General features: G+C 40.0%; 1 protein-coding gene across 1 annotated transcript; it reads right to left on the bottom strand.

Moving 5' to 3' along the window:
- Nucleotides 1-4,625: 4,625 nt before the first annotated feature.
- Nucleotides 4,626-23,030, bottom strand: LOC121390376 (multiple epidermal growth factor-like domains protein 11). The gene is made up of 11 exons (XM_041522173.1): nucleotides 22,927-23,030; nucleotides 21,939-22,084; nucleotides 17,336-17,436; nucleotides 14,560-14,642; nucleotides 13,622-13,720; nucleotides 12,371-12,496; nucleotides 11,022-11,120; nucleotides 9,657-9,746; nucleotides 7,492-7,602; nucleotides 6,338-6,445; nucleotides 4,626-4,738 (listed from the first exon to the last, which is right to left on the bottom strand). Exons 3-10 carry the CDS (start codon nucleotides 17,398-17,400, stop codon nucleotides 6,339-6,341), a joined length of 780 nt encoding a protein of 259 aa, XP_041378107.1. The 5' UTR covers nucleotides 17,401-17,436; nucleotides 21,939-22,084; nucleotides 22,927-23,030; the 3' UTR covers nucleotides 4,626-4,738; nucleotide 6,338.
- Between the last annotated feature and the right edge of the window lie 667 nt (nucleotides 23,031-23,697).

The following is a 23,697-nucleotide window of genomic DNA, read 5'->3' as shown; positions in this document are numbered from 1 at the left end:
GGACGATCTCATGTATAAGAATTTTCATACGAATACATGTTTACGACAACACGTACGAACATTTCAAGCAACACTCGTACGACAAATCGGATAACGTTCGTACGAGTTATCGCACGTGCTTTCGTACAACAATGTTTGTGAAACAAAGAAGTGTAACTAAGTGTACGATACGTGTATGGTACGTATACGTACTTACTGTTTTACTCCAGTAACTAAAAGAATGCGCAAAGCACACTTAGCATACACGTAAAATGTTCACTTGCGTAGTGCCTAAGAACGTGTAAATATCAGTGCAGTAAGCAACACTTGGCTCATTGCATGTATTGCACGCGTGCGTTGTTATTAGCAAGTAAATAACCCACAATACATTTCATTTAGCCAACGAAAACAAAGGCACGTCTTCTTCGATTTCTTCCCCACCAAAAAAGAAAAGAAAACCCAATTTTACCGTAGAAGACAACAATCTACTTGTGGATGCTGTCGCCAAAGATAAAGGTATTTTATATCTTAAAATAATGCTATTTATTATATAATATATAGACTATCCAGTTTATATTTAGTTCTATGCACATACTTGCGGTGGGTCGTCTGATCGATCCCACATGGTGGACCCTTTGGGCTACTTCTCATTCCAGCCTGTGCTCCACGACTGGTGTATCAAAGGCCGTGGTATGTGCTATCCTGTCTATGGGATGGTGCATATAAAAGATCCCTTGCTGCTAATCTGACAGAGTAGCCAATGTGGCGGCAGCGAGTTTTCTTTCTCACTATCATAATGGTCCTTAAACATATGCCTCACGCCATATAACCGTAAATAAAATGTGTTGAGTGCGTCGTTAAATAAAACATTTCTCTCTCTCTCGAAATGGACAAACTTGCTAATTATAGTCCGTCGTGTTTTTCTTAAATACTTTCAGTCTGGCTTAACGTAGAAGAAAAGTAAAAACAGTTTTGAAAATAACAAAAATGTACTATTTTAGGTTAACCATTTCTAAATCAATCAGTTTAGATATAAATACAATTGTAATATACTTCCATATAGTTCGATAATTACCGCGTTTTGCGATGACATCCATTTGTTACTTCCGCTTAAGACTGCCCATGTCATTGGGTACTTCCGGAAAATGGCTGATGTTTTAGGGTAAGCCACTGGTTTTCGTAGTATTAAAGTAAATTATAATTATATTTATTTCCAAAATGATTCATTTATAAATGGTTCATAAAAATTGTGAATTTTTGCTATTTTCAAAACCGTTTGTACTTTTCTTGTACGTTAAGCCTGTACGTTAAGCCAGACTGAAATTATGTTTAAAAAATACGTTGGGGTGGGGCTGGGACCGACTATAGATGTTATAAACTAATAATACAATACATGTAAATGAGGTGTGAGTTTAAAAAGAAAACCCACATGGTTTGGTAACGTAAAACCCAATGGTGTGTTTAAGGTGGGGATTTTGTATTGGTGTCGGTGATATGTATCTAAGACATTAATATGCCACATGTTTAAGTAATTTTTTATTTATATTTTAGGAATTTTCTTTGCAAAATTTTCCAATACGTCTACTTTGCAAAAAAAGAAAAAAGCGTGGGAAAACGTTGCTAAAGTGATAAATGCAAACAGACATGGAGTAATTAGAACAGCGGATGAAGTGAAGAAAAGGTGGCAACATTTGAGATCTGCAGTAAAAAGCAAAGAAGCTAAAAGGCGCAGAGAACGATGTCATAAAAATTAGCTGATGATGGTTTATTACTTGTACATTGATGGCATGATAGCCCTTTCTACAAACATACAGTTCCTCATTGTTTGAAGGACATTTTATTGGTATCAGAATCCCGTCAATGGTACCAACCACATTGGGAAATTGCGCTATGTCATAAAATCCTTGTTTAACGCTTCTCAAGTCGTTCTGTGGTGTAAATGTTATGTATTTGTTGCTGTTGTTGCACAATGCCTTCGAAACTGAATGAATGCTGCGAGATATCGACATTCTGTGCATCCCATGTACATCGGCGTTCACTGCTTGAAAGGAACCGTTTGCAAAATACCTCAGCGTCACCATCACTTGCAATGACACCGATAGAGAATGTACTCTATTGGTAGGTCTAAGTAGGTCATTGTTTAGAACTTCGCAAAGTTCAAAAATACTTTGTCTGTCCAACCTGTATTTCCTTATAATTTCTTGTTCTCCCATATAGTCCAAAGGGTTATTTCGATCTCGAAATACACGACCAATATTATGGCGTCGTCTCCTGTTATGTCTGTTGTGTAAATAAACATAAAGCGCCATATTGAAATGAAGATCGGGTTGAAAATATTTACATACCACGAGCAACGTGTGCACCTGTTAAGGTTTTACGTGTGTGCTACACCACCCTCGAAACCGACGTAAGTATGTGGCCATTTACGCACACGACTTAAAGTACGTGCACGTTGAGTTACTGGTTAAAATCGTTAAGAGTGATCTACGTCTGACGTAAGTGTTACGAGTGTTTTGAGTTACAGGGCCCAGGCCTCGAAACATAAGCGTCGGGAAAGGCCGGTAACTCGGGCGAGGAGGGAAGGGGGCATAACTGGAGGGATCAGTTATTATAAATGTAATGGATTTGAGTGTGTATAATTGTTACATAATTATACACAAAATATGTACACATATAAGTAAAAATATATGATTTGATTGATATATACGTATTTTTCATATATTAGCTAGCATATCCAGTGTAATCAAAGTAGGCCTATGTGCTAATTTTCACATCACATACTTTCAGGATTGAAACTTTGCAAATTAAATGTAAATTAATCGAGGTCACTGCACTACGTTTATTAATATTTAAGCAAATGTACTACGGTGACACTCCATAATTGACGTATGTATTCATAGTCATCGGGGGCGGGACGTAGCCCAGTGGTACAGCGTTCGCTCGATGCGCGGTCGGTGTGGGATCGATCCCCGTCAGTGGGCCCATTGGGCTATTTCTCGTTCCATCGTTTCAGCCTGTGCACTACGACTGGTATATCAGAGGCCGTGGTATGTACTAACCTGTCTGTGCGATGGTGCATATAAAAGATCCCTTGCTGCTACTCGGAAAGAGTAGCCCATTAAGTGGCGACAGCGGGTTTCCTCTCTCAATATCTGTGTGGTCCTTAACAATATATCTGACGCCATATAACCGTAAATAAAATGTGTTGAGTGCGTCGTTAAATAAAACATGTCTTTCTTTCTTTTCATAGTCATCGTTCAAAAATATTTCAATAGCAGCCTTACACTGAAAGCTGTCCAGTGTTCAGAAAACAAACAAACGTTAAGCGCTAGTTTATTTTTATGTAAGGATATCCAAAATGACGTCATTCGAGTTTGACGTCTTTTCCATTAAAAAAGACACCGCGTCACATATTCTTACGTCATTAGAATATCTAGTAATATATCTTTTCAAGTGGTGTTGTCAAACAAAATAAACTTTAACTGCCGTTCGAGAGCTACATTTTTCCATTAGTAGCAAGGGATTTTTTTATATGCATCATCCCACAAACAGGATTGCACATACCACAGTCTTTGATACACCCAGTCGTGGTGCACTGGCTGGATACCACCGACGGGGATCGATCCCAAACCGACCGTGCATCAAGCGAGCGATTTACCAATGGGCTAGGTCCCGCCCCTTATTAACATCAAGGTACTTAATTTATAAATTTATTTATTTATTATTATTATTTAATTTTGGCGGAATGTGGTATACAAAACAAATGATTAAATTACACCAAAAACAGACAAAACACCAAACAATGAATACATCTTTAGTCCGTCCTACAGGAAACGCCTGTTTTCATACTATGTAATTTAATATAAGTTATTTATCCCTGAGCCGATTGATTTGTATATTTCACACATTGTTTGTTGTTGTTTGTTTTTTGTTGTTGTTTGTTTCTTTGTTTTGGGGTTGTTGTTGTGTTTTTTTGTTGTTGTTTTTTTTTGGGGGGGGGGTGTTTGTTGGGGTTTTTTGTTGTTGTTGTTTGTTGTTGTTTTTTTTGTGGGGTTTTTTGTTGTTGTTGGGTGGGTTTTTGGGGTGGGTTTTTTTTTTTTTTGGGGGGGGGGTATTTCCAAAAATTATAGAATGATGGGACGGACTACAATAATACCAGCACTGGTGACATAATAGAGGATACTCCCAGAGTATCTTGTGATATCATAATTTATCAGCACGAGTTGATAAAAGTGTGACATCCGAGGCTTGCCGAGGATTTTTATACTTTTATCAACGAGTGCTGATATCACAAGATACGAAGGGGGTATTCTTTTTATCATCCATTATCATTATTTTAATATGCGACAGTTGTAAATAATGTCAGTAATGTGGGTTGAATGTCACTATATTTGGCAACAGTAGACTCGTTAACTAATAGAACGGCAGTGGCGTGACGTCATTAATGATAGGTTTAACGCTGAAACTGAGTGACGTAACACACTATTGTCTTGTGATTAAAAATTGACCAATCAAGATTATAAGAAGCGATATCTCCTGGCACTATAATTTGCGATATCTCCTACAAAAGCCTTTAATGGATGATAAAAAAGGTCAATCCAACAAAACATGAAAAAACACGGATAAAAATAACAAAAATAAAACCATTTTCTGTCATGATTATTTTATTTTATTTTTGTCTGCTGATCGTCATTAGTGAAAAAGACCTACTTCAGATTTGTTGATCGAAGGACAAATCACGGATTCAACATGACTGACGCTGGAAGAGAAATGGTAACAAGACGGATAAAAAGAAAAAACAATTACGCACTCAAAACATTAACATATATATATATATATATATATATATATATATATATACAAGGTTACATGGGGGCAACACTGTTTTGTTTAACGACACCAATTGATTTATAAATCATCGGCTATTGGATTTCATATATTTGTTAATTCTGACATGTAGTCTTAGAGAAGAAGTTTGTTTGTTTTGTTTAATGACCCCACTAGAGCACATTGATTACTAATCATCGGCTATTGGATGTCAAACATTTGATAATTTTTACAAATAGTCATGGAGAGGAAACTCATTACACTTTTTCCATTAGTAGAAACGGATCTTTTATATGCATCATCCCACAGACAGGATAGCACATACCATTGCCTTTGATACATCAGTGGTGGTGCTCTGGCTGGAACGAGAAATATCTCAATAGGGTCCACCGACGGGAATCGATCCCAGACCGATCGCGCATCATGCGAACACTATACCATTGTGTTACATCCCGCCCCAGATATAGTCAGAAGACGGATAAAAGAAAGAAATGTTTTATTACTTAAAACATTACTTGTTATATGGTGTCGGAAATATGGTTAAAGATCACACAGATAATGTGAGAGGAAAGACGTACCCCGAGTCGTTCAAGGAGGGCGGGATTTAGTTCAGTCGGTTTAATGCTTGCTTGAGGTGCTTACGTCGCAGGATCGAACCACCTCGATGGATCCATAGAAGTGATTTGGTTCCAACCAGTGCACCACAACTGTCTAAAGGCAGCGATATGTGATTTACTGTCTGTGGGAAAGTGCATATAAAAGGTCTCTTGCTGCACCAGAAAAAATGTAGGGGGTTTCCTCTGATGACTACGAGACAGAATTACTAAATGTTTGAAATCCAATAGCCGATGATTAATTAATCAATGTGTTCTTAAACAAACTAAAATTTAACTGGACATTTGAACGGTTATGGTCACTCTTAGTTTTTATAGCGAAAACACGGAATAGATGTTTACCACTTGGTAGGCAAAGATGTTTGATATTAAATACCATTACACTGACCATTGTCACTAATACACACACTACAGGAAGAAAGAAACTCGTCGGCACCTATGTATTTAACCAGAACATTGAAAGGGGGTGCCGTCGGGTTTCTTCTTGTAGTGTGTATATTAGTAGTTAATATGTGAAATATTTGTTATCTGCGGGGTGGTGATTTTTTTTTTTTTTTTTTTTTTGGGGGGGGGGGTAAATCTAATTAAGGCTCAAGCACGCTGCCTGGGCACTCACCTCAAATAGTAGTCTGGGCCATCTGTACAGGGCCCCGTTCCACGAAGCGATCTTAGCCCTAAGATCAACTAAGTGCATAATACCTTATCTAGTAAAAGTGATCGTAGCACCAAGATCGTTTCGTGGAACGGGGCCCTGGACAATGGGTTGTTGGTTAATTAGGGTAGTTGGCCTTATACACACACACACCCTACCTTACTGAGTCTTAATGGGAGTAGGTACCGGGATGTGAACCCAGTATCTACCAGCTTCCAGTGCGATGGCTTAATCACAGCATCATGAACCGTAGCCTGTAACTTACCTCAACATGTTTTGCACTTAAATGGACACATGGCTTTTAGGTTTGGGTTGTCGCACGATGAGAAATGACAAAACCAAGCCTTGTTGGACTTTCTTTTCTTGCAGTCATCTGAAAGTTAAATTAAAGACGCAGAGCACATGGGTAAAACGACAATAAACGATAACATCGTGGCGTGGTAGTGTTTCTCAAAATACAGTGTTTAGAAATACAGTCACAGTGCAACATTTACAACTATATTGGAATGCAGTTTATATATTTAGCTGTTCATGTACGATTCAATTAATTGTTATTCTGTCACCTGCCATTTATGCAATAACTTAGTTTTTCAGTTAATTAGGGGCTAGCAATCGGACCAAAACCTTAAAGGGACATTCATGAGTTTGCTTCATTGTAAGATGTTTCCGACAAATAAAATATTTCTACGATTAAATTTACATATTAAATATATTTTCTTGTTTAGAATATCAGTGTCTGTATATTCAATGTGTTTCTGGTCGTCTTAATATTTGTAAGAAGCCCAAACTGGATTTTGTCTTCAAATAATTTCCAACGTACGAAAAAATAGTTTTTAGGAAATAAAATTAAATTTAACCTTTTACAAATATTAGAACGATTAGAAACACGTTTAATATACAGTCACTAATATTTTATACAGAAAAATATATTTGATATGTAATTACAGTCGTGAAAAAGCCTCTGTTAGTCGATAACATCTTAAAACTTGCAGCAAACTCAGGAATGTCCCTTTAATTATACCAAGCATGGACACTATGTATTTTAATTGTTGTCTCCATTTTAACAGCTAAGGACTATAAATCATGGCAATAACGTGTAAATAAATATATGTATCTTATAGATATTAGTTTTTGTATACATGAAAGGGAGACCCAAGGAATTAGCTCTGCTGTCGGTACCCGTGAGGCTCTCAGTTACAATGCCAACTCTATCGGGAGATCTGTGTGCCATACACCCAAAAGCTAATACCTATATCTGTATCTGTATTATTACCAACTTGTGACGCCTGTTATTCATTTAACATTCCGGTAAAACAACACAAGGAAAAACACTGAATTTATTTTTTGGTGCGGAATATGTAATTTCCTTCGTGTGTTTAAACACTGGGCCACAAACCGCCAGTGTCATCGACCACTTACCTCCACATTTTCCACAGATGTGTGGACACAGAAGCCGCCAGAATGAATTGTCGCACCACGCCATGGGACACGATGGGTGTTGCTTCTCCCCGTCGGTGCCCTCGCAGTCATCTGAAGTGAGGAGAGAGACAGAAAAAGAAATACAAACACATGCTGGAACATACATATATACGCAAACATATAAATGCACTTGTGTGTATATATACATACATACATACATACATACATACATACATACATACATACATACACACATACATACATACATACATACACACATACACACATACATACATACATACATACACACATACATACATAAATTACATACATACATACACACATACATACACACACAAACACACATACATACATACATACATACATACATACATACATACATACACACATACATACATACACACTGTCATGGGGATCCAATAATACCCGTAACTGAATAAAACACGATTATCCAAATATCTCTTCTAACTGTATATCTATTAGATCTCTCTGTATCGGGCAGTCTAATACCCGAGTGGCTCGGCTCTAGGTATAATCAGAGATAAGATCTTATATATATATATATATATATATATATATATATATATATATATATATATATATATATATATATATATATATATATATATATATATATATATATATATATAGCACGTTTAGTTCACTAGAAAACACAACAAAACACAATACACTTTGGAATCTGTATTAACACTACGCTAACAAATGTACTTGCCGCAGTAGTTAATTAACAACAACAAATAATAACAACCCAGAACTAATCACTTAATTAGTTAATCACTAGGTGTCTAGTTTACACAATATTCTAATCACTTCACCGTGATACAACACGCACACGTGTGATAATTGAGAAACGCTGCCAGGGGAACTTAATTAATAAAGGAACTCTATTCCTAACTGGTTAATTTTTAATTAACCCTTCACTACTCATTCAGTAACCTTGTAATACAGAATTAATACTGGTACATATCACAATAAAGACAATAACCTACAGTTTACCTAGGTCCTCTAGGATGACCGGCTAAGCTTTAATAATTTTATAACAGTGAAGCCTACAATTTACTTCGTCAGATTACCGGAGACACTGTCTAAATAATATTGGTATAATACAGTATTAAAATATTTAAAGTCACATCAATCACATCAAGGTTATACAACAGAGCAGAAAAATATATTTACCAGTCCAGTCGGACTACGTTCCCCGAGAGCCTTCCAGTGTTTCTGCCCGATATATCTAAAATCCTATCTATTTATTCAAAAATCTCAGAGACAGCGAATATCGCCTGGGGGCACAACGCGGTACCTCACCTATCAAGTGATATTCCCACAACTCCCAGAGTCGGTATATTTTCTTAGATGGCCAGACTTACTGTCGCCAGTTCGCCAGCAATACCTCGGTCATAAACCGCACTACCGGAGTTATTACGTAACTACTGGCCACATGGCCTCCACATCTGGTCTAAGTGCATATTGGGACGCAGCTCTACCACCGTCGCGCGGGGGTATTACGTAACCAAGCTGCACACGGCCCTCTAAAACAATTAACATCGCCACAGGCGAAAAGATAAGAGCATGTTCCGTCACACACATATACATATATACATATACATACATGTGTGTTATTAAACCAAATATCGTCATTTCAAGATTAGTCCTTATTTTAGTTTAGAAAGCTATATTACAACACGCAAAACAAAACAATAATCAGAGATTAAAATACGTTTAGCTAAGTTATCGATACGTTTACGACTAGTTTCTAGGGTTCACCTGGATCCATACTTCACCGCCGAACCTTGTCGGCGAGTAATTGACTCGCCCAGTCCTCCTTCTGTTCAAACCTAATGCTAATTTTTCACTCAGTTATTTTAACACAGTTCATATTAAATTTTGGTGCGCGTTCCTTCAACGCGTTTTAGTTTACCTAATAACAAAATAAATTTCAATGTCGCATGAGGTCGACAATCAAAGTATGTATACGTAACTTTCTTTCTTTTCTTTTAACTTTATTAACGTGCCTATAGCCAAAACAAAACGTTCAGGCACAGTACATGGCTTGTCACAGGTAAACGTAACTGTCGGACGTTGCGCTGTTTCGAGATTTCGACGGTAACGCACTATATACTTACATTTATCTTCTGCACAGTAACAGTTTGGTTCGTAAAGAGTGGATCCTTTGGGACACGTCACCGTATCGCAGACTTTCGCATCTGGGGGATCTGGAATATAATGAGTTTTGTCTGAAACACACTGGGAATTCTTAAGAGGTTCGGGCATAGGAAGGTGCCAAAACGTTGGGGTGGCACGCACGCACACACATATGTATTATATGTATGTATGTGTGTGTATGTGCACGCACGCACACACACAAACACACATATTAATACATACATATATATATATATAAAAGCCATTACTGCTGACCCCTTTCCCCCCACCCCTGCTTCATATGCCAGTGATAGGGTCTGGGGCAGGGGGCATAACTCACTGAACTAAGCCCATACACATAAACTATAGTCCGTGCCATCCTCCTACAATTTTTTTTTTTTTTTAAATAATTTCAATTTGGTTTGATGTAAGAAGAAAAGTAAAAGTGTTTTGGAAATAACCAAAAAAACCCCACTATTTTTGTGTGTAATTGAGAAAACCAATCATGCAGAAATAAATAACTTGTAGTAAATTCCATAGTATGAAAATAAGCATTCTTTGTGGGAGAGATTATAGGTAGTACTAAAATCGAGTGTTATATTGGGACAACTTATAATTCACCTATATAAAGGTCGAAACACCGTCTCCTCTGAAATTACAAGTTATGCCCACCAAATCACTAACAGGATAGTACATACCACAGCCTTTGTTAAGCCAGTAACGTTTGTGGAATACTAGCTGGAACAAGAAATAGTTCAATGGTTCTACCGACGGGGATCGATCCCATGCCTACCGAACATCAGGCAAATACATTACCATTGGGCTACATCCCGCCCTTTTTCATTTTAAAGGTTAAAATATAAGAAAACGAAAAGAAAACGAAAAGAAAAGAAAGACAGAAGGCAAATAAATTCTAGAAACAATGATGATTGAAGTGACTTACGGTTAAAATCACGATTAAAATCTTTTATGCGAGTGCGAGTGCGAATAATATTTACATGCTCATACACTAGAGTTTCGAGCATGTCCGTCCCGGGGCCTGTCTCTGGATAGACCAGTGACTTGCTCCGGGACAGAAAAAATTAAGGGGACAATTTTGAAATTTACATCCAAAAATTAATTAGTGGGCCTTTAAAATTTTGATGCGCATCTCTAATTAATATAATTAATAAAAATTTAAAAAATCTATTCATTAAATTTGGTCGCTAGATTAGATTGGGCGGTCAAGGAAGTCAAATAATACATTGGTTACGAACTATTCGAAACATCTCGGATGTATTCGTTGAAATCGGAAATCCACGAAGTTACTTCGAACAGGCGAGACAAAACCGAATCCGCTACTGTACCTGTATTTTCGCATCTTTCGCCGCTGAAACCATTCGGACAAAGACAGGTGCAAGGTACGGAGTTAACCGACCCGCCATTCTCACACGTTATAGAACAGGCTGAAATCAAAACATGCAGGTAATACTAGACTCACACTATTAACTGTCACGACGGGGTTGGCCAACTCGATAGTTGTCTTGTAATTTACCCCACTCCCAATTTAGGACGGCTGCGCTCAGATAATAGCAACCAATCGGTCATAGGGTTTGTATACGACGAGAATCGAGTTGTAAGAGTTCCCAGACTAGCAATTGGACAGTCGCAGAAGTCGAGATATCGGCGAGTTGGCAAACTCCGTCGTGACAGCTGGTAGTGTGACTCTACTTAAAACAATAACAGTAACATCAACAAACAAACAAAACTATTAAATTCATAATTTAAAAAAAAAAAAAAACCCAGAAAATAATAACCCGATATTGGACTAAATCGATTGAACAATTTTTTTTTTTTTTTTTTTTTTTTTCGTTAATCAGACGCGTACGCAGAGGGAATCTCTGGGGTCGAAACCCCCCGGCTTCGAGCGAACTTTCTTTTCTCGATATATTTTCCGGGGGAGCATGACCTGACCTCCCTTAGAAACCGCTCACCACCTCAGAACAATTTCCTGCACACGTACCTGATTAACATCCCTGTTATTGTTTTATCACATAAGGGGTGCAACGGTGGAATTACAACTTTCAAATAAACTTAAATTATGTATTTAATAAAAACAAGCATGATAGTAATCGGCTTTGAGGCCGTAAACCATCGGTGTATAATGAAGAAACAATACATATATGTTCCCTATTGAGCCCAACAGAATTGTGTAACTCATTTAAAGTGTAAAGGCCATAACTCTGTCATGGGTACATATATCGCTAAACATGATCTGTTAACTGTACATGATACAGCTTGACTCAAAATGTCAGCTCAGTATCTTGTGGCACTGCGATAAAAGAAGTCTGGAAATCTATATGTGGGACAGACGGACGAACAGACAGACAGACAGACAGACAGACAGCACTGGCGTAGCAAGGGTTTTATATTGGCTGGGCCAACCCACACTATGTATGTATGTATGTATGTATGTATGTATGTATGTATGATTTTATAAAATTTAATAGTGTATAAAAAATAAAAAAAAGTTTGACTGGGAGGCATGGCCACCATGACCCCCCCCCCTTACGGTTACGCCACTGACAGACACACATACAGACAGACAGATGAACGGACGGATAGACGGATACAAAACCTGTATTCCCCTCCAGGTGGACCGGTAGGGGATTAACAATAAAAAAAATAAAAAAAATAAAAAATAGAGATGTTATACTTTCGGGACAGAGTCCACAGTGGAAGGGACAGTACTCCGATCCCCAGTTGACCATTTCAGAACACCAGGATTCCTTCCCCTTCTTCCCACAGTTGGAGAAATCTTGGTTTTCTGATGGGCAGATTCCTGGAACATAGCAACAGTTTATTTAAAAACACCGCGTAAGAAATGTTTTAATCCTGAATTATACGGGGTGGGAAGCGGGGTCGCTCAGGTTTGTTTAAAGACACTGCAAAGGAAATGTTTTAATCCTGAATTATACGGGGTGGGAAGCGGGGTCGCTCAGGTTTGTTTAAAGACACTGCAAATGGAAATGTTTTAATCCTGAATTATATGGGGTGGGAAGCGGGGTCGCTCAGGTTTGTTTAAAACACTACAAAGGAAATGTTTTAATTCTGAATTATACGGGGTGGTAAGAGGGGTCTCTCGGGCTTGTTTAAAGACACCGTGTAGGAAATGTTTTAATCCTGGATTATACGGGGTGGGAAGAGGAAGGAAGGAAATGTTTTATTTAACGACGCACTCAACACATTTTATTTACGGTTATATGGCGTTCGGACATATGGTTAAGGACCACACAGATATTGAGGGAGGAAACCCGCTGTCGCCACTTCATGGGCTACTCTTTTTGATTAGCAGTAAGGGATCTTTTATATGCACCATCCCATAGACAGGATAGCACATACCACGGCCTTTGATGTACCAGTCGTGGTGCACTGGCTGCAGCGAGAAATAGCCCAATGGGCCCACTGACGGGGATCGATCCCAAACCGACCGCGCATCGAGCGAGCGCTTTACCACTGGGCTACGTCCCGCCCCTGATGATGGGAAGAGGGATTGCTCAGGCTTATTTAAAGACAAAGCGTAGGAAATGTTTCAATCCTGAATTATACGAATAAGGCGTGGGAAGACGGGTCACTCAGTCTTGTTTTGCAAGTATTCCAACAATAAATGTTCTCAAAATGATCGATTCTTTCATGTATAGTTTTGGTGATTAGCAAAGCAAAATATAGTTGTTGTTTTATTTTGTTTTGTTGTTTTTTTTTATTGGGGTTTTTTTGTTGTTGTTTTTTTTTGTTTTTGGGGTTGTTGTTTTTAAGGTTTGTTATTTTGAAGGGTTGAGAGTGGATGGGTTTTGCTTTTTATGGGGGACCTTTTGTTTTCTTTGGGGTGTTTTGTTCGTTTTCTTTGTACAGCATAGCCCTGCAGTGTATCACTATTAGTTTTCTCAAACTTGGTATAAAGACTTACTTGTTTCACATTGGTCTCCAATATACAGAGGGTAACACATACAGGAACAGGTCTGGATATCAAAAGTACCTCCGTTAAAACACACCTTACCCTGGCAGTCTACAGAAAAACAAAAACAAACATAAACTTACTTCTTACACATCATTAATTATTTTTTGACAACACATACTGTGTTAACAATTTTAAGACATACGACTGACCGCTCCTAGGTGATGACCAGGGGTCTAATTCACAAAGCTATCTTAGGCTCTGCTAGACAACCAAGCATCCTCTTTGTAAGTCCTTTAGCATTGTACTGCGAGATTGCAAAATTGACAGAGTTTAGTAAATTAGGCCCCAGGTTACTAATGCCATACCATCCAATGAAAAAAACACATGGTTGAAATCGATCACTCATCGGCTATTGCTGAAGTTTGTTTTGTTTAACGACACCACTAGAGCACATTGATGTATTAATCATCGGCTATTTGATGTCAAACATTTGGCCATTTTGATACACAATCTTAGAGAGGAAACCTGCTACATTTTTCCATTAGTAGCAAGGGATCATTTTATATGCACCATCCCACATACAGGATAGCTTGTACCACAGCCATTCATATACCAGTCGTGGTGCACTGACTGAAACAAAACATAGCACAATGGGTCCTCTGACGGGGATCGATCGAAGATCGACCGCGCATCAGGTCGACCGACACCAACTCACGCCACTGGCTACGTCAGTGCTGTACACCAGGGTCCCGTTCCACAAAGCGATCTTAGCCCTAAGATCACCTTAAGTGCATAGCTACCTTATGCACTAAGATGATCTTAGTGCTAAGGTCGCTTCGTGGAACGGGGCCGACATGCACCACCTTAAGAGTACGAGACAGTGGCAATGCATGCTCTGGTAAAAGTATTGATAGGGTGAAATGATGTAAAATTAACTATTTTATTACCGCAAAGGTTGTCTTTCTTGTGTGCACACGTCTCGCAGGAGGTCCCGGTGCAATACGGCTTCTTCTTCTGATCACTGGTTTGACTGTGATAATAAACGAAACACCATCGTCTGAGTAATCAAATTGTTATTGACAAATAAACACACAAGGCTCAACTTATAAAGCCTGTTTTTGACTTACACGCGTGTAACTACATGCAGTCACAAGGCTTAAACACCTGCGCCTAATAAAGTTTGTTTTCTTTAAAAACACCACTAGAGCACACTGATTTATTAATCATCGGCTGTTGGATGTCAAACATTTGGTAATTGTTGCATATTATAGTCTAAGATAGGAAACCCGCTACATTAGTCCATCAGTAACAAGGGATATTTTATATGTACCATCCCACAGACAGGATAGCACATACCACGGCTTTTGATGTACTAGTCGTAGTGCATTGACTGGAACGAGAAATGGTCCCACCGACGGTGACCGATCCCACACCGAACGTGCATCAAGCGAGCGCTTTACCACTGGGCTATGTCCCGCCCCTCCAATTTACAAAGCCTGTTTTTTTACTTACACACGTGTAACTTCATACCTTTACAACGCTTAAACGCCTGTCTTACACGCGTGTAACTTCATACCTTTACAACGCTTAAACGCCTGCCTTACACGCGTGTAACTTCATACCTTTACAACGCTTAAACGCCTGCCTTACACGCGTGTAACTTCATACCTTTACAACGCTTAAACGCCTGCCTTACACGCGTGTAACGTCATACCTTTACAACGCTTAAACGCCTGCCTTACACGCGTGTAACTTCATACCTTTACAACGCTTAAACGCCTGTCTTACTCGCGTGTAACTTCATACATTTACAACGCTTAAACGCCTGTCTTACACACGTGTAACTTCATACATTTACAACGCTTAAACACCTGTCTTACACGCGTGGTAACTTCATACATTTACAATGCTTAAACGCCCGCAGTTAAGAAAAACGGGCTTCGAAAATTTGGCCCATGAAATCTCAGATATAGGACACATACGTCGGAAGTGGGTGTGATGGGGAGGGGGGAGTTGCACTGTCCCCCAACACTGAATGTTATACACCCCACTTCCCAGGTTGAAACCCGAATTAATATGACTGGCCCAGCTAGTTGCTTGGATGGATGGATGGATGGATGGATGGATGGATGGATGGATGAATAGATGGATGGATGTATATTTGTAAGAATGGGTGGATAGATGTTTGGATAAATGGGTTGATGTATGAAAGGATGGATCGGTGTATGGATGGAATGATGGATGCTGGAGCGATGGATGGATAAATGGAAGGAAGGAAGGAAGGATGGAAGGTTGGATGGATGGATGGATGGATGGATGGATGGATGGATGGATGGATGGATGGATGGATGGATGGAATGATGTATGCTGGAGCGATGGATGGATAAATGGAATGAAGGAAGGACGGATGGATGGAAGGATGGATGCTGGAGCGATGGATGGATAAATGGAAGGAAGGATGGATGGATGGATGGATGAATGGACGGATGGATGGATGAATGGATGGATGGATGGATATTTGGAAGAATGGGTGGATAGATGTTTGGATAATTGGGTGGATGTATGAAAGGATGGATCGGTGTATGGATGGAATGATGGATGCTGGAGCGATGGATGGATAAATGGAAGGAAGGATGGATGGAAGGATGGATGGATGGAATGATGGATGCTGGAGCGATGGATGGATAAATGGAAGGAAGGAAGGACGGATGGATGGAAGGATGGATGTTGGAGCGATGGATGGATAAATGGAAGGAAGGATGGATGGATGGATGGACGGACGGACGATCGGACGGACGGATGGATGGATGGATGGATGGATGGAAGGATGGATGGGTGCATTCAAGGATAGATGGATGGATGGGTTGATGGATGGATGGATGGATGGATGGGTGAATGAATGAATGGATGGATGGATGGATGGATGGATGGATGGATGGATGGAAGGAGGGGTGCATTCATGGATAGATGGATGGATGGGTTGAAGGATGGATGGATGAATGAATGGATGGATGGATGGATGGATTGGTGATTGATTGATTGGGTAAATGGATGGATGGATGGATGGGTGGATGGATGGATGGGTGATTGATTGATTGGGTAAATGGATGGATGGATGGATGGGTGGGGATGGATGGGTGGATGGATGGGTTTGAAGGATGGATGGATGTTGAATGGACTGGCTGGATGGATGGATGGATGGGTGATTGATGGGGGTGGAATGGATGGATTATGTATGCAAATATATTTCAAATATGACTGTTTCAGAAATAATCAGATTAAAGGGGAGGGTATTGTTAAAACCCAACCACCACCCACACCAAATATATAAACAATTTCAACAAATATTTGAATGTCATGTAACACAAACACAACATAAATCCTACAAATAAGATTTCTGCGAATGGTCTTTGCCCTGTTGCACTCTGAATATCTGTAGACTGAAGGAGTAACTGTAAACTTGAGTTAATTCCCAATCCCCCCCCCCCCTCCCATTGTGAATGGCCCTTATCCTTTTGCAGTCTAAATATATCTATATGGTCTGCATGCATAACTGTAAAAATTAGTTACTCCCTCAGCCCAAACCCAAGTGAATGACTTTTATGCCTACCCTGTTGCAGCCTGTGTAGACTGAAAGAATAAAGAAAAAATAATTTAATTCCCCTAGAATCCCCCCCCCCCCCCCCCCAACGCCCACCCCACCTCCATATGAAAGGCTCTTACCCTGTTGCGTAGTTGCAGGCGTAGACCACGTTGTATTTGTTCATCTTACCGGTGCAGTCTGACATGGCACATCCAACCCTGGCAGCAGTTGCCAAGACAACCTGTAATCAAAGATGTAGAACCCAAACAGATGAGGTTTTGTTCGTATAGGGGTAGCAGTAAAGCAATACAATCTGGAGTATGTTTTAATTATTTAACTATTTAAATTAGCTGCAATGTCAGGTATATTTGTATTATTTTACTATTTAAATTGGACTTAAAGCTACTATCTCGGGTATACTTTTAGTATTTAATTATTTAAATTAAAGCTACATTCTCGTCTATATTTTATTATTTAACTATTTAAATTAGACGTAAAGCTACAATCTCGGCTATATTTTGTATTATGTATATATTTCAATTATATTTAAAGCTACAATCACATGTATATTTTAGTACTTAACTATTTAAATTAGACTTAAAGCTACAATCTTGGGTACATTTTGTATCATGTAAATATTTAAATTAGATTTAAAGCTACAATCACATGTATATTTTTATTATTTAATTATTTAAACTATTTAAATTAGACTTAAAGCTACAATCTTGGGTACATTTTGTATTATGTAAATATTTAAATTAGATTTAAAGCTACAATCACATGTATATTTTTTATTATTTAACTACATAAATTAGACTTAAAGCTGCACTCACATGCATATTTTTTATTATTTATCTACTTAAATTAGATTTAAAGCTGGAATCTCGACTATATTTTTTAGTATTTAACTACATGTATTTAAATTAGACTTAAAGCTGCAATCTCGACTATATTTTCAATATTTAACTATTTAAATTAGACTTAATGCCGCAATCTCAGCTATATTTTTTAAGTTATTTAATCATTTAGAATAGGTCAACAATATTAACGTTATTATCGTCTAACGCCATTCTTCGATATCGTGTGACCGTACTTCCTGGTCTACGTCTGTCTCTCAAATTATATATTACTTTATGAAGGATACTGGTAACAACCGTTATTGGTGATAACACACGAGTTTATTAGTCCCCTTCCGGTCCAACGGCAGAGGACTATATATTTCGTTTCTGTCCTTCCTTTCGTCCGTCCGTATGTCTGCCTGGCTGTCTGGTTGGCTGGCTGTGTGTCTGTGTGTCAGTCTGTCTATGTGTCTGGCTGACTGACTGTATGTCTGTCTGTCTGTCTGGTTGTCTGTCTGTCTGTCTGGCTGGTTGGCTGTATGTCTGTCTGTCTGGCTGTCCCACAAATATTTTTCCAGACCTTTTTTCACATTGTTTCAAAATACTGGATTCCTAGTCGGAGCTCCACGCGGTAAGACGTGTTTGTTTCGCTGATGCACACTGCACGTGCTTTCGTGTGCTCGACTTGGGGATTCTTCATTTCGTTGTTTTTGTCAGCGAAATGAAGTTTTCTACTGGGATGTATGCGGCCATTGGAACTGATTGAACGCTGGAACGCTTCTCGTTTCGACAGTCTGCACCACCAGGTTGGATTCTTTTTTAGCGATTCCTCGCCTCCACGTCATTTCTCCGTCTGACTATGTTGACTTGTTTTTTCGTGACTCGTATGACGGCCATTCTGCAGAACGCCACGGTTGTTCGCGTTTAGTCTCTACATGTCCGAGCCTGTCCTAGCAGCACTGGACGATTGACCGCCCCACTCTAAGAAGAAATAGGAAGCGGGGTCGGCCCCTACTACTCTTTTCTAGACTTTACTTTGCTTTATAGTGATACCATCTCGTATCCTCCGGAGTCGGGCCCGTCCGCACCACTATACCAACCCATGACGACTGGACTATACCCTAGTCTGATACTCTCTCTCGTTCAGACGGATCCGGCTTCTCAAGATCTGTATTTCAGCACAGCACTACACCTTCAACGTCTATCGACTGTCAATCTAGGGGTTTTCTTGACGGGATGCAACCCATCTCGTCCCTATAAGCTGTGCACCCAAACGGCCTTAACGAGGCCACTCACGTGGACATATCGATCGGACTTTAAACTTTTAGATCTGCGTTCAAAAGTTTATGTCGAAATTACTCTCTCTTTTTTATTATTAAATAGTCCGATCCTCTCTTCTTTCTCTTATTTAATTTTGGACTGTCCTTCTAAAATGCTCCAAATTATATAAATATTCGGCCGAGCAGTCAATTCTTTTTATTTTTGGCTGGTAACTTTTTTCTTCTTTTTTTTTCTTTTCTTTTTTTAAACATTTATTCTATTAACTATTTTACTAATTGCTATTTTCAAAATTCTGCCCATTTTCAACTCTACACCCCCCCCCCCCCCCCCCACCCTCCATCCCGAGTCAGGTCACCGATCTTATCGGAGGTCGGACTCTGGATGGGCGTGTTCGAAACCCTAGTGGTATATGGGCACGTTAAACAAGTCATTATCATCATCATCAAAATACTGAGCCAACATTTTGTACTTAAGTTTATCACGTTACATATCTTTGTTTCTTTCTTCAATGGCCGGCCTCGGTGGCGTCGTGGCAGGCCATCGGTCTACAGGCTGGTAGGTACTGGGTTCGGATCCCAGTCGAGGCATGGGATTTTTAATCCAGATACCGACTCCAAACCCTGAGTGAGTGCTCCGCAAGGCTCAATGGGTAGGTGTAAACCACTTGCACCGACCAGTGATCCATAACTGGTTCAACAAAGGCCATGGTTTGTGCTATCCTGCCTGTGGGAAGCGCAAATAAAAGATCCCTTTCTGCCTGTCGTAAAGAAGAGTAGCCTATGTGGCGACAGCGGGTTTCCTCTAAAAAACAGTGTCAGAATGACCATATGTTTGACGTCCAATAGCCGATGATAAGATTAAAAATCAATGTGCTCTAGTGGCATCGTTAAATAAAACAAACTTTACTTTACTTTCTTCAATGTGTTTTCGTGCTTATATCCAATTAATGTTTTCAAACACACTGTCCTGGGCACACACTTCAGCTATCTGGGCTGTCTGTCCAGGACAGTGGGTTAGTGGTTAGTTGTTTAGTGGTTAGTGACAGAGAAGAGGATGTAGTGGTCTTACACCTACCCACTGAGTCGTTAAAACTCCCTCGAACCCTCGAATTGCCTTCTAAATCGCTCACAAGAATAGTGTGTGTGTGTGTGGGGGGGGGGGGGGGGCGTTGTTTTGTTTTGTTTGTTGGGGTTTTGTTTGTTTTTTGTTGGGGTGGGGTGTTTTTTTTTTTGTTTTTTTTTTTTTTTTTTTTGGGGGGGGGGGTCAAAAACACTTTTACCTTTGTTTTTATGTCAAATCAAACTAAAATTATATATAAAAATACAATGTTCATGGAGGCTGGGAAGGACTTTAACGACATTGTTTGAATAATGGCCGCTCGTTGTAACCAGATGGCTCGAATGTTCTTTAGCTCTGTTCTGCTTATAGGTGAAAATAAGGCTAGAGAGCGGTTTGTGTTAAAACCCGCCAATTTAAAAATGTCTGACGAACAAAGGCTCGTTAAATACATAATGTTATATAGTTTCTTAAATCGGATATCGTGTAACATTAGTAACGTTATGTTGGAGTCCATTTATAACATTGAACTAATTAATTTATATGCTTCCTACTGGTAGCAGTATACAGTTAGCTCCCTTGTGTATCATGTAGCCCCAGTGGCGTAGTGAGGGGTGCCCTGGGGTTTTGCCCCCCCCCCCCCTCCTCAATTAAACCTTTTTTCTTGTTTTACTATATTAAATTTTATAAAATCCTACATACATACATACATACATACATACACACACACATACATACATACATACTGCGGGTTCCATCCCCCACCCCCAATAGTGGATTTCCACTCCAGTATAAAATTCTGGCTATCCACACACACACACACACACACACACACACACACATACACACACACACACACACACACACACACACACACACACACACAGCGTCCCTGGACAGGATCACCACGCAGGCTTCGGAGCACTGTTCCCTAACTTTGAAGATTAGGCACTAAACACCTCTCATCTCATCCTCCACCCCACCCCACCCTCAATCCTCCAGGCACACACACACACAGAGAGAGAGAGAGAGAGAGAGAGAGAGAGAGAGAGAGAGAGAGAGAGAGAGAGAGAGAGAGACGATGAGAGAGGGGGAGAGAGATCTTGAGAGAGAGAAGACGAGAGAGATTGAGTGAGAGAGAGAGAGAGAGACAGAGACAGACAGACAGACAGACAGAGAGAGAGAGAGAGAGAGAGAGAGAGAGAGAGAGAGAGAGAGAGAGAGAGACAGAGAGAGAGAGAGAGAGAGAGAGAGAGAGAGAGAGAGACCCAACCAAAAAAAACTATATGTGAGACAGACGAACGAACAGACAGGCAGAGAGAAGGAAAGACGGAGTCGAAACCTATAGTCCCTTCCGGTTGGAGACTAATAATATCAATAAAGTTAAAGTTGTTTTTTGAGAGAGAGAGAGAGAGAGAGAGAGAGAGAGAGAGAGAGAGAGAGAGAGAGAGAGAGAGAGAGAGAGAGAGAGAGAGAGAGAGAGAGAGAGAGAGAGAGAGAGAGAGAGAGAGAGAGGGCCCCCAATTGAAAGGAGATTCGATATTATGATCCCCTAAAAAGAAAGTACCTGCGTATAGTGTCCAATCGCTTCGTTAGTCAGCGCCCCGGTTCCGTACTCAAAGACCTTGACCTCCGAGTACCAAGCGTCCACCGAGGTGGGAAAGTCTCGGTAACCAAAACCTAGGTTCTGCCCGATACCAACGCCAGGTAGATCTAATTTGCAGAAAAGAAAGGAAAGTTACAGGATAGTTATTTATCGAGACTCCCAATAGCGGTTACTAATTGATGCGCGATCGATCTAGGATCGATTCCTGTCGGTGGGCTCATTTGGCTATTTTCGTTCCAGCCAGTGCTCCACAACTGGTGTAACAAAGGCCGTGGTATGTACTATCCTGTCTGTGGGATGGTGCAGATAAAACCGTAACTAAAATGTGTTGAGTGCGTTATTAAATCAAACATTTCCTTCTTCTTCGTCAATGATAAGACTGTGCAATTTTAAATAACCATCCAAAAATGACCTTTAATTTGATGAATTTGTACGTCCTTGGTGATCGCCACATTATCGCTATGAGAGGAAATTTAACAAGACAGGAATCATATTGCTCAGGAAGGAAGGAAGAAAATGTTTTATTTAACGACGCACTCAACACATTTTATTTACTGTTATATGGCGTCGGACATATAGTTAAGGACCACACAGATATAGAGAGAGGAAACCCGCTGTCGCCACTTCATGGACTACTGTTTTTAGCAGCAAGGGATCTTTTATATGCACCATCCCACAGACAGAATAGCACACACCACGGCCTTTGTTACACCAGTTGTGGAGCACTGGCTGGAACGAGAAATAGCTTACTGGACCCACCGACGGGAATCGATCCTAGATCGATCGCGAATCAGGCGCGTGCTGTATCACTGAGCTACGTCCCGCCCCGGTCACCCGAAGATGACCTTTAATTTGATGAGGTTTTTACTTCCTTGGTGATCGCCACGGTATCGCCTCAAGAAAAAAGTAAGACACGAATAATTTTGTTGAGAGTAACACGTGTACTTACATTTAGCCAGGCGATTTGCGTTGAGGTCGTGCTCATGAATACACTGGGCGGCCCATTTCGCGGCAATGGCGGCCAGTTCATCATCCCAGTACTGAAACAACGAATGGATGGATATATATACTAAAAGGCAAAAGACAAAGATAATTGATGATACGTTTTTACTGCCGTGTATGAAACGTTATAATATGGAAAGAGAAATGTCCGAAGGTATGGAAACGAGCAATAGTCCATGAAAAGGGCGCACTTGCCATATGCAAATGAGCCACAACACTGGAGGGGGTCCACAGCGAAGTTGCTACAGCTACACAGTCAGTAGCGAGTGTGTCCACCTTGAGCATTGATACAGGCCTGGCACCGTCGTCTCATTGAAACCACTAAACGCTGGAGAAAGTTCCTGGGAATGCCTGTTTCGCAGATGCGTGGTTAGGATCCATGTGTCTTGGTGAGGGGTTGTCACGGGTGGTCGGCCGCTACGGGGACGGTCCCTGACCTGCTTGTTTTGTTGATATCGTTGCCATAAGTGCAATATGGTGTTTCTGTGGACGTTCAATTGAAATGCTAAAAGTTGCCATCTTATTTTATAACGTCGTAAACCGGCATAGTTACCGTTAATTTATTCAGAATAAAACTCTACACCAGATGCTGTCTATTCCGGACTTCGGATGCAAATTCAAAGAACAAAAGAATGGTTTATGTAGCAATTAGCTCTGTTCACACCGGCACGCGATCTTACCTCTACCGTCTTCCAGTGATCACCTTCTAAACAATGAC

Source organism: Gigantopelta aegis, chromosome 15, assembly GCF_016097555.1.
Source record: "Gigantopelta aegis isolate Gae_Host chromosome 15, Gae_host_genome, whole genome shotgun sequence".
Lineage (NCBI taxonomy): Eukaryota > Metazoa > Mollusca > Gastropoda > Neomphalida > Peltospiridae > Gigantopelta > Gigantopelta aegis.
Note: the sequence above shows the minus strand (reverse complement) of the source record. Positions and strands in the feature narration are given on the sequence as shown.

Coding starts and splice junctions, on each gene's coding strand:
- LOC121390376 (XM_041522173.1), bottom strand. CDS start 17,400: ATGTCAGACTGCACCGGTAAGATGAACAAATACAACGTGGTCTACGCC. Junction 14,643..17,335: donor GCCTGCAACTACGCAACAGG/GTAAGAGCCTTT, acceptor TTATTATCACAG/TCAAACCAGTGATCAGAAGA. Junction 7,603..9,656: donor TTACTGTGCAGAAGATAAAT/GTAAGTATATAG, acceptor TCCTCACTTCAG/ATGACTGCGAGGGCACCGAC.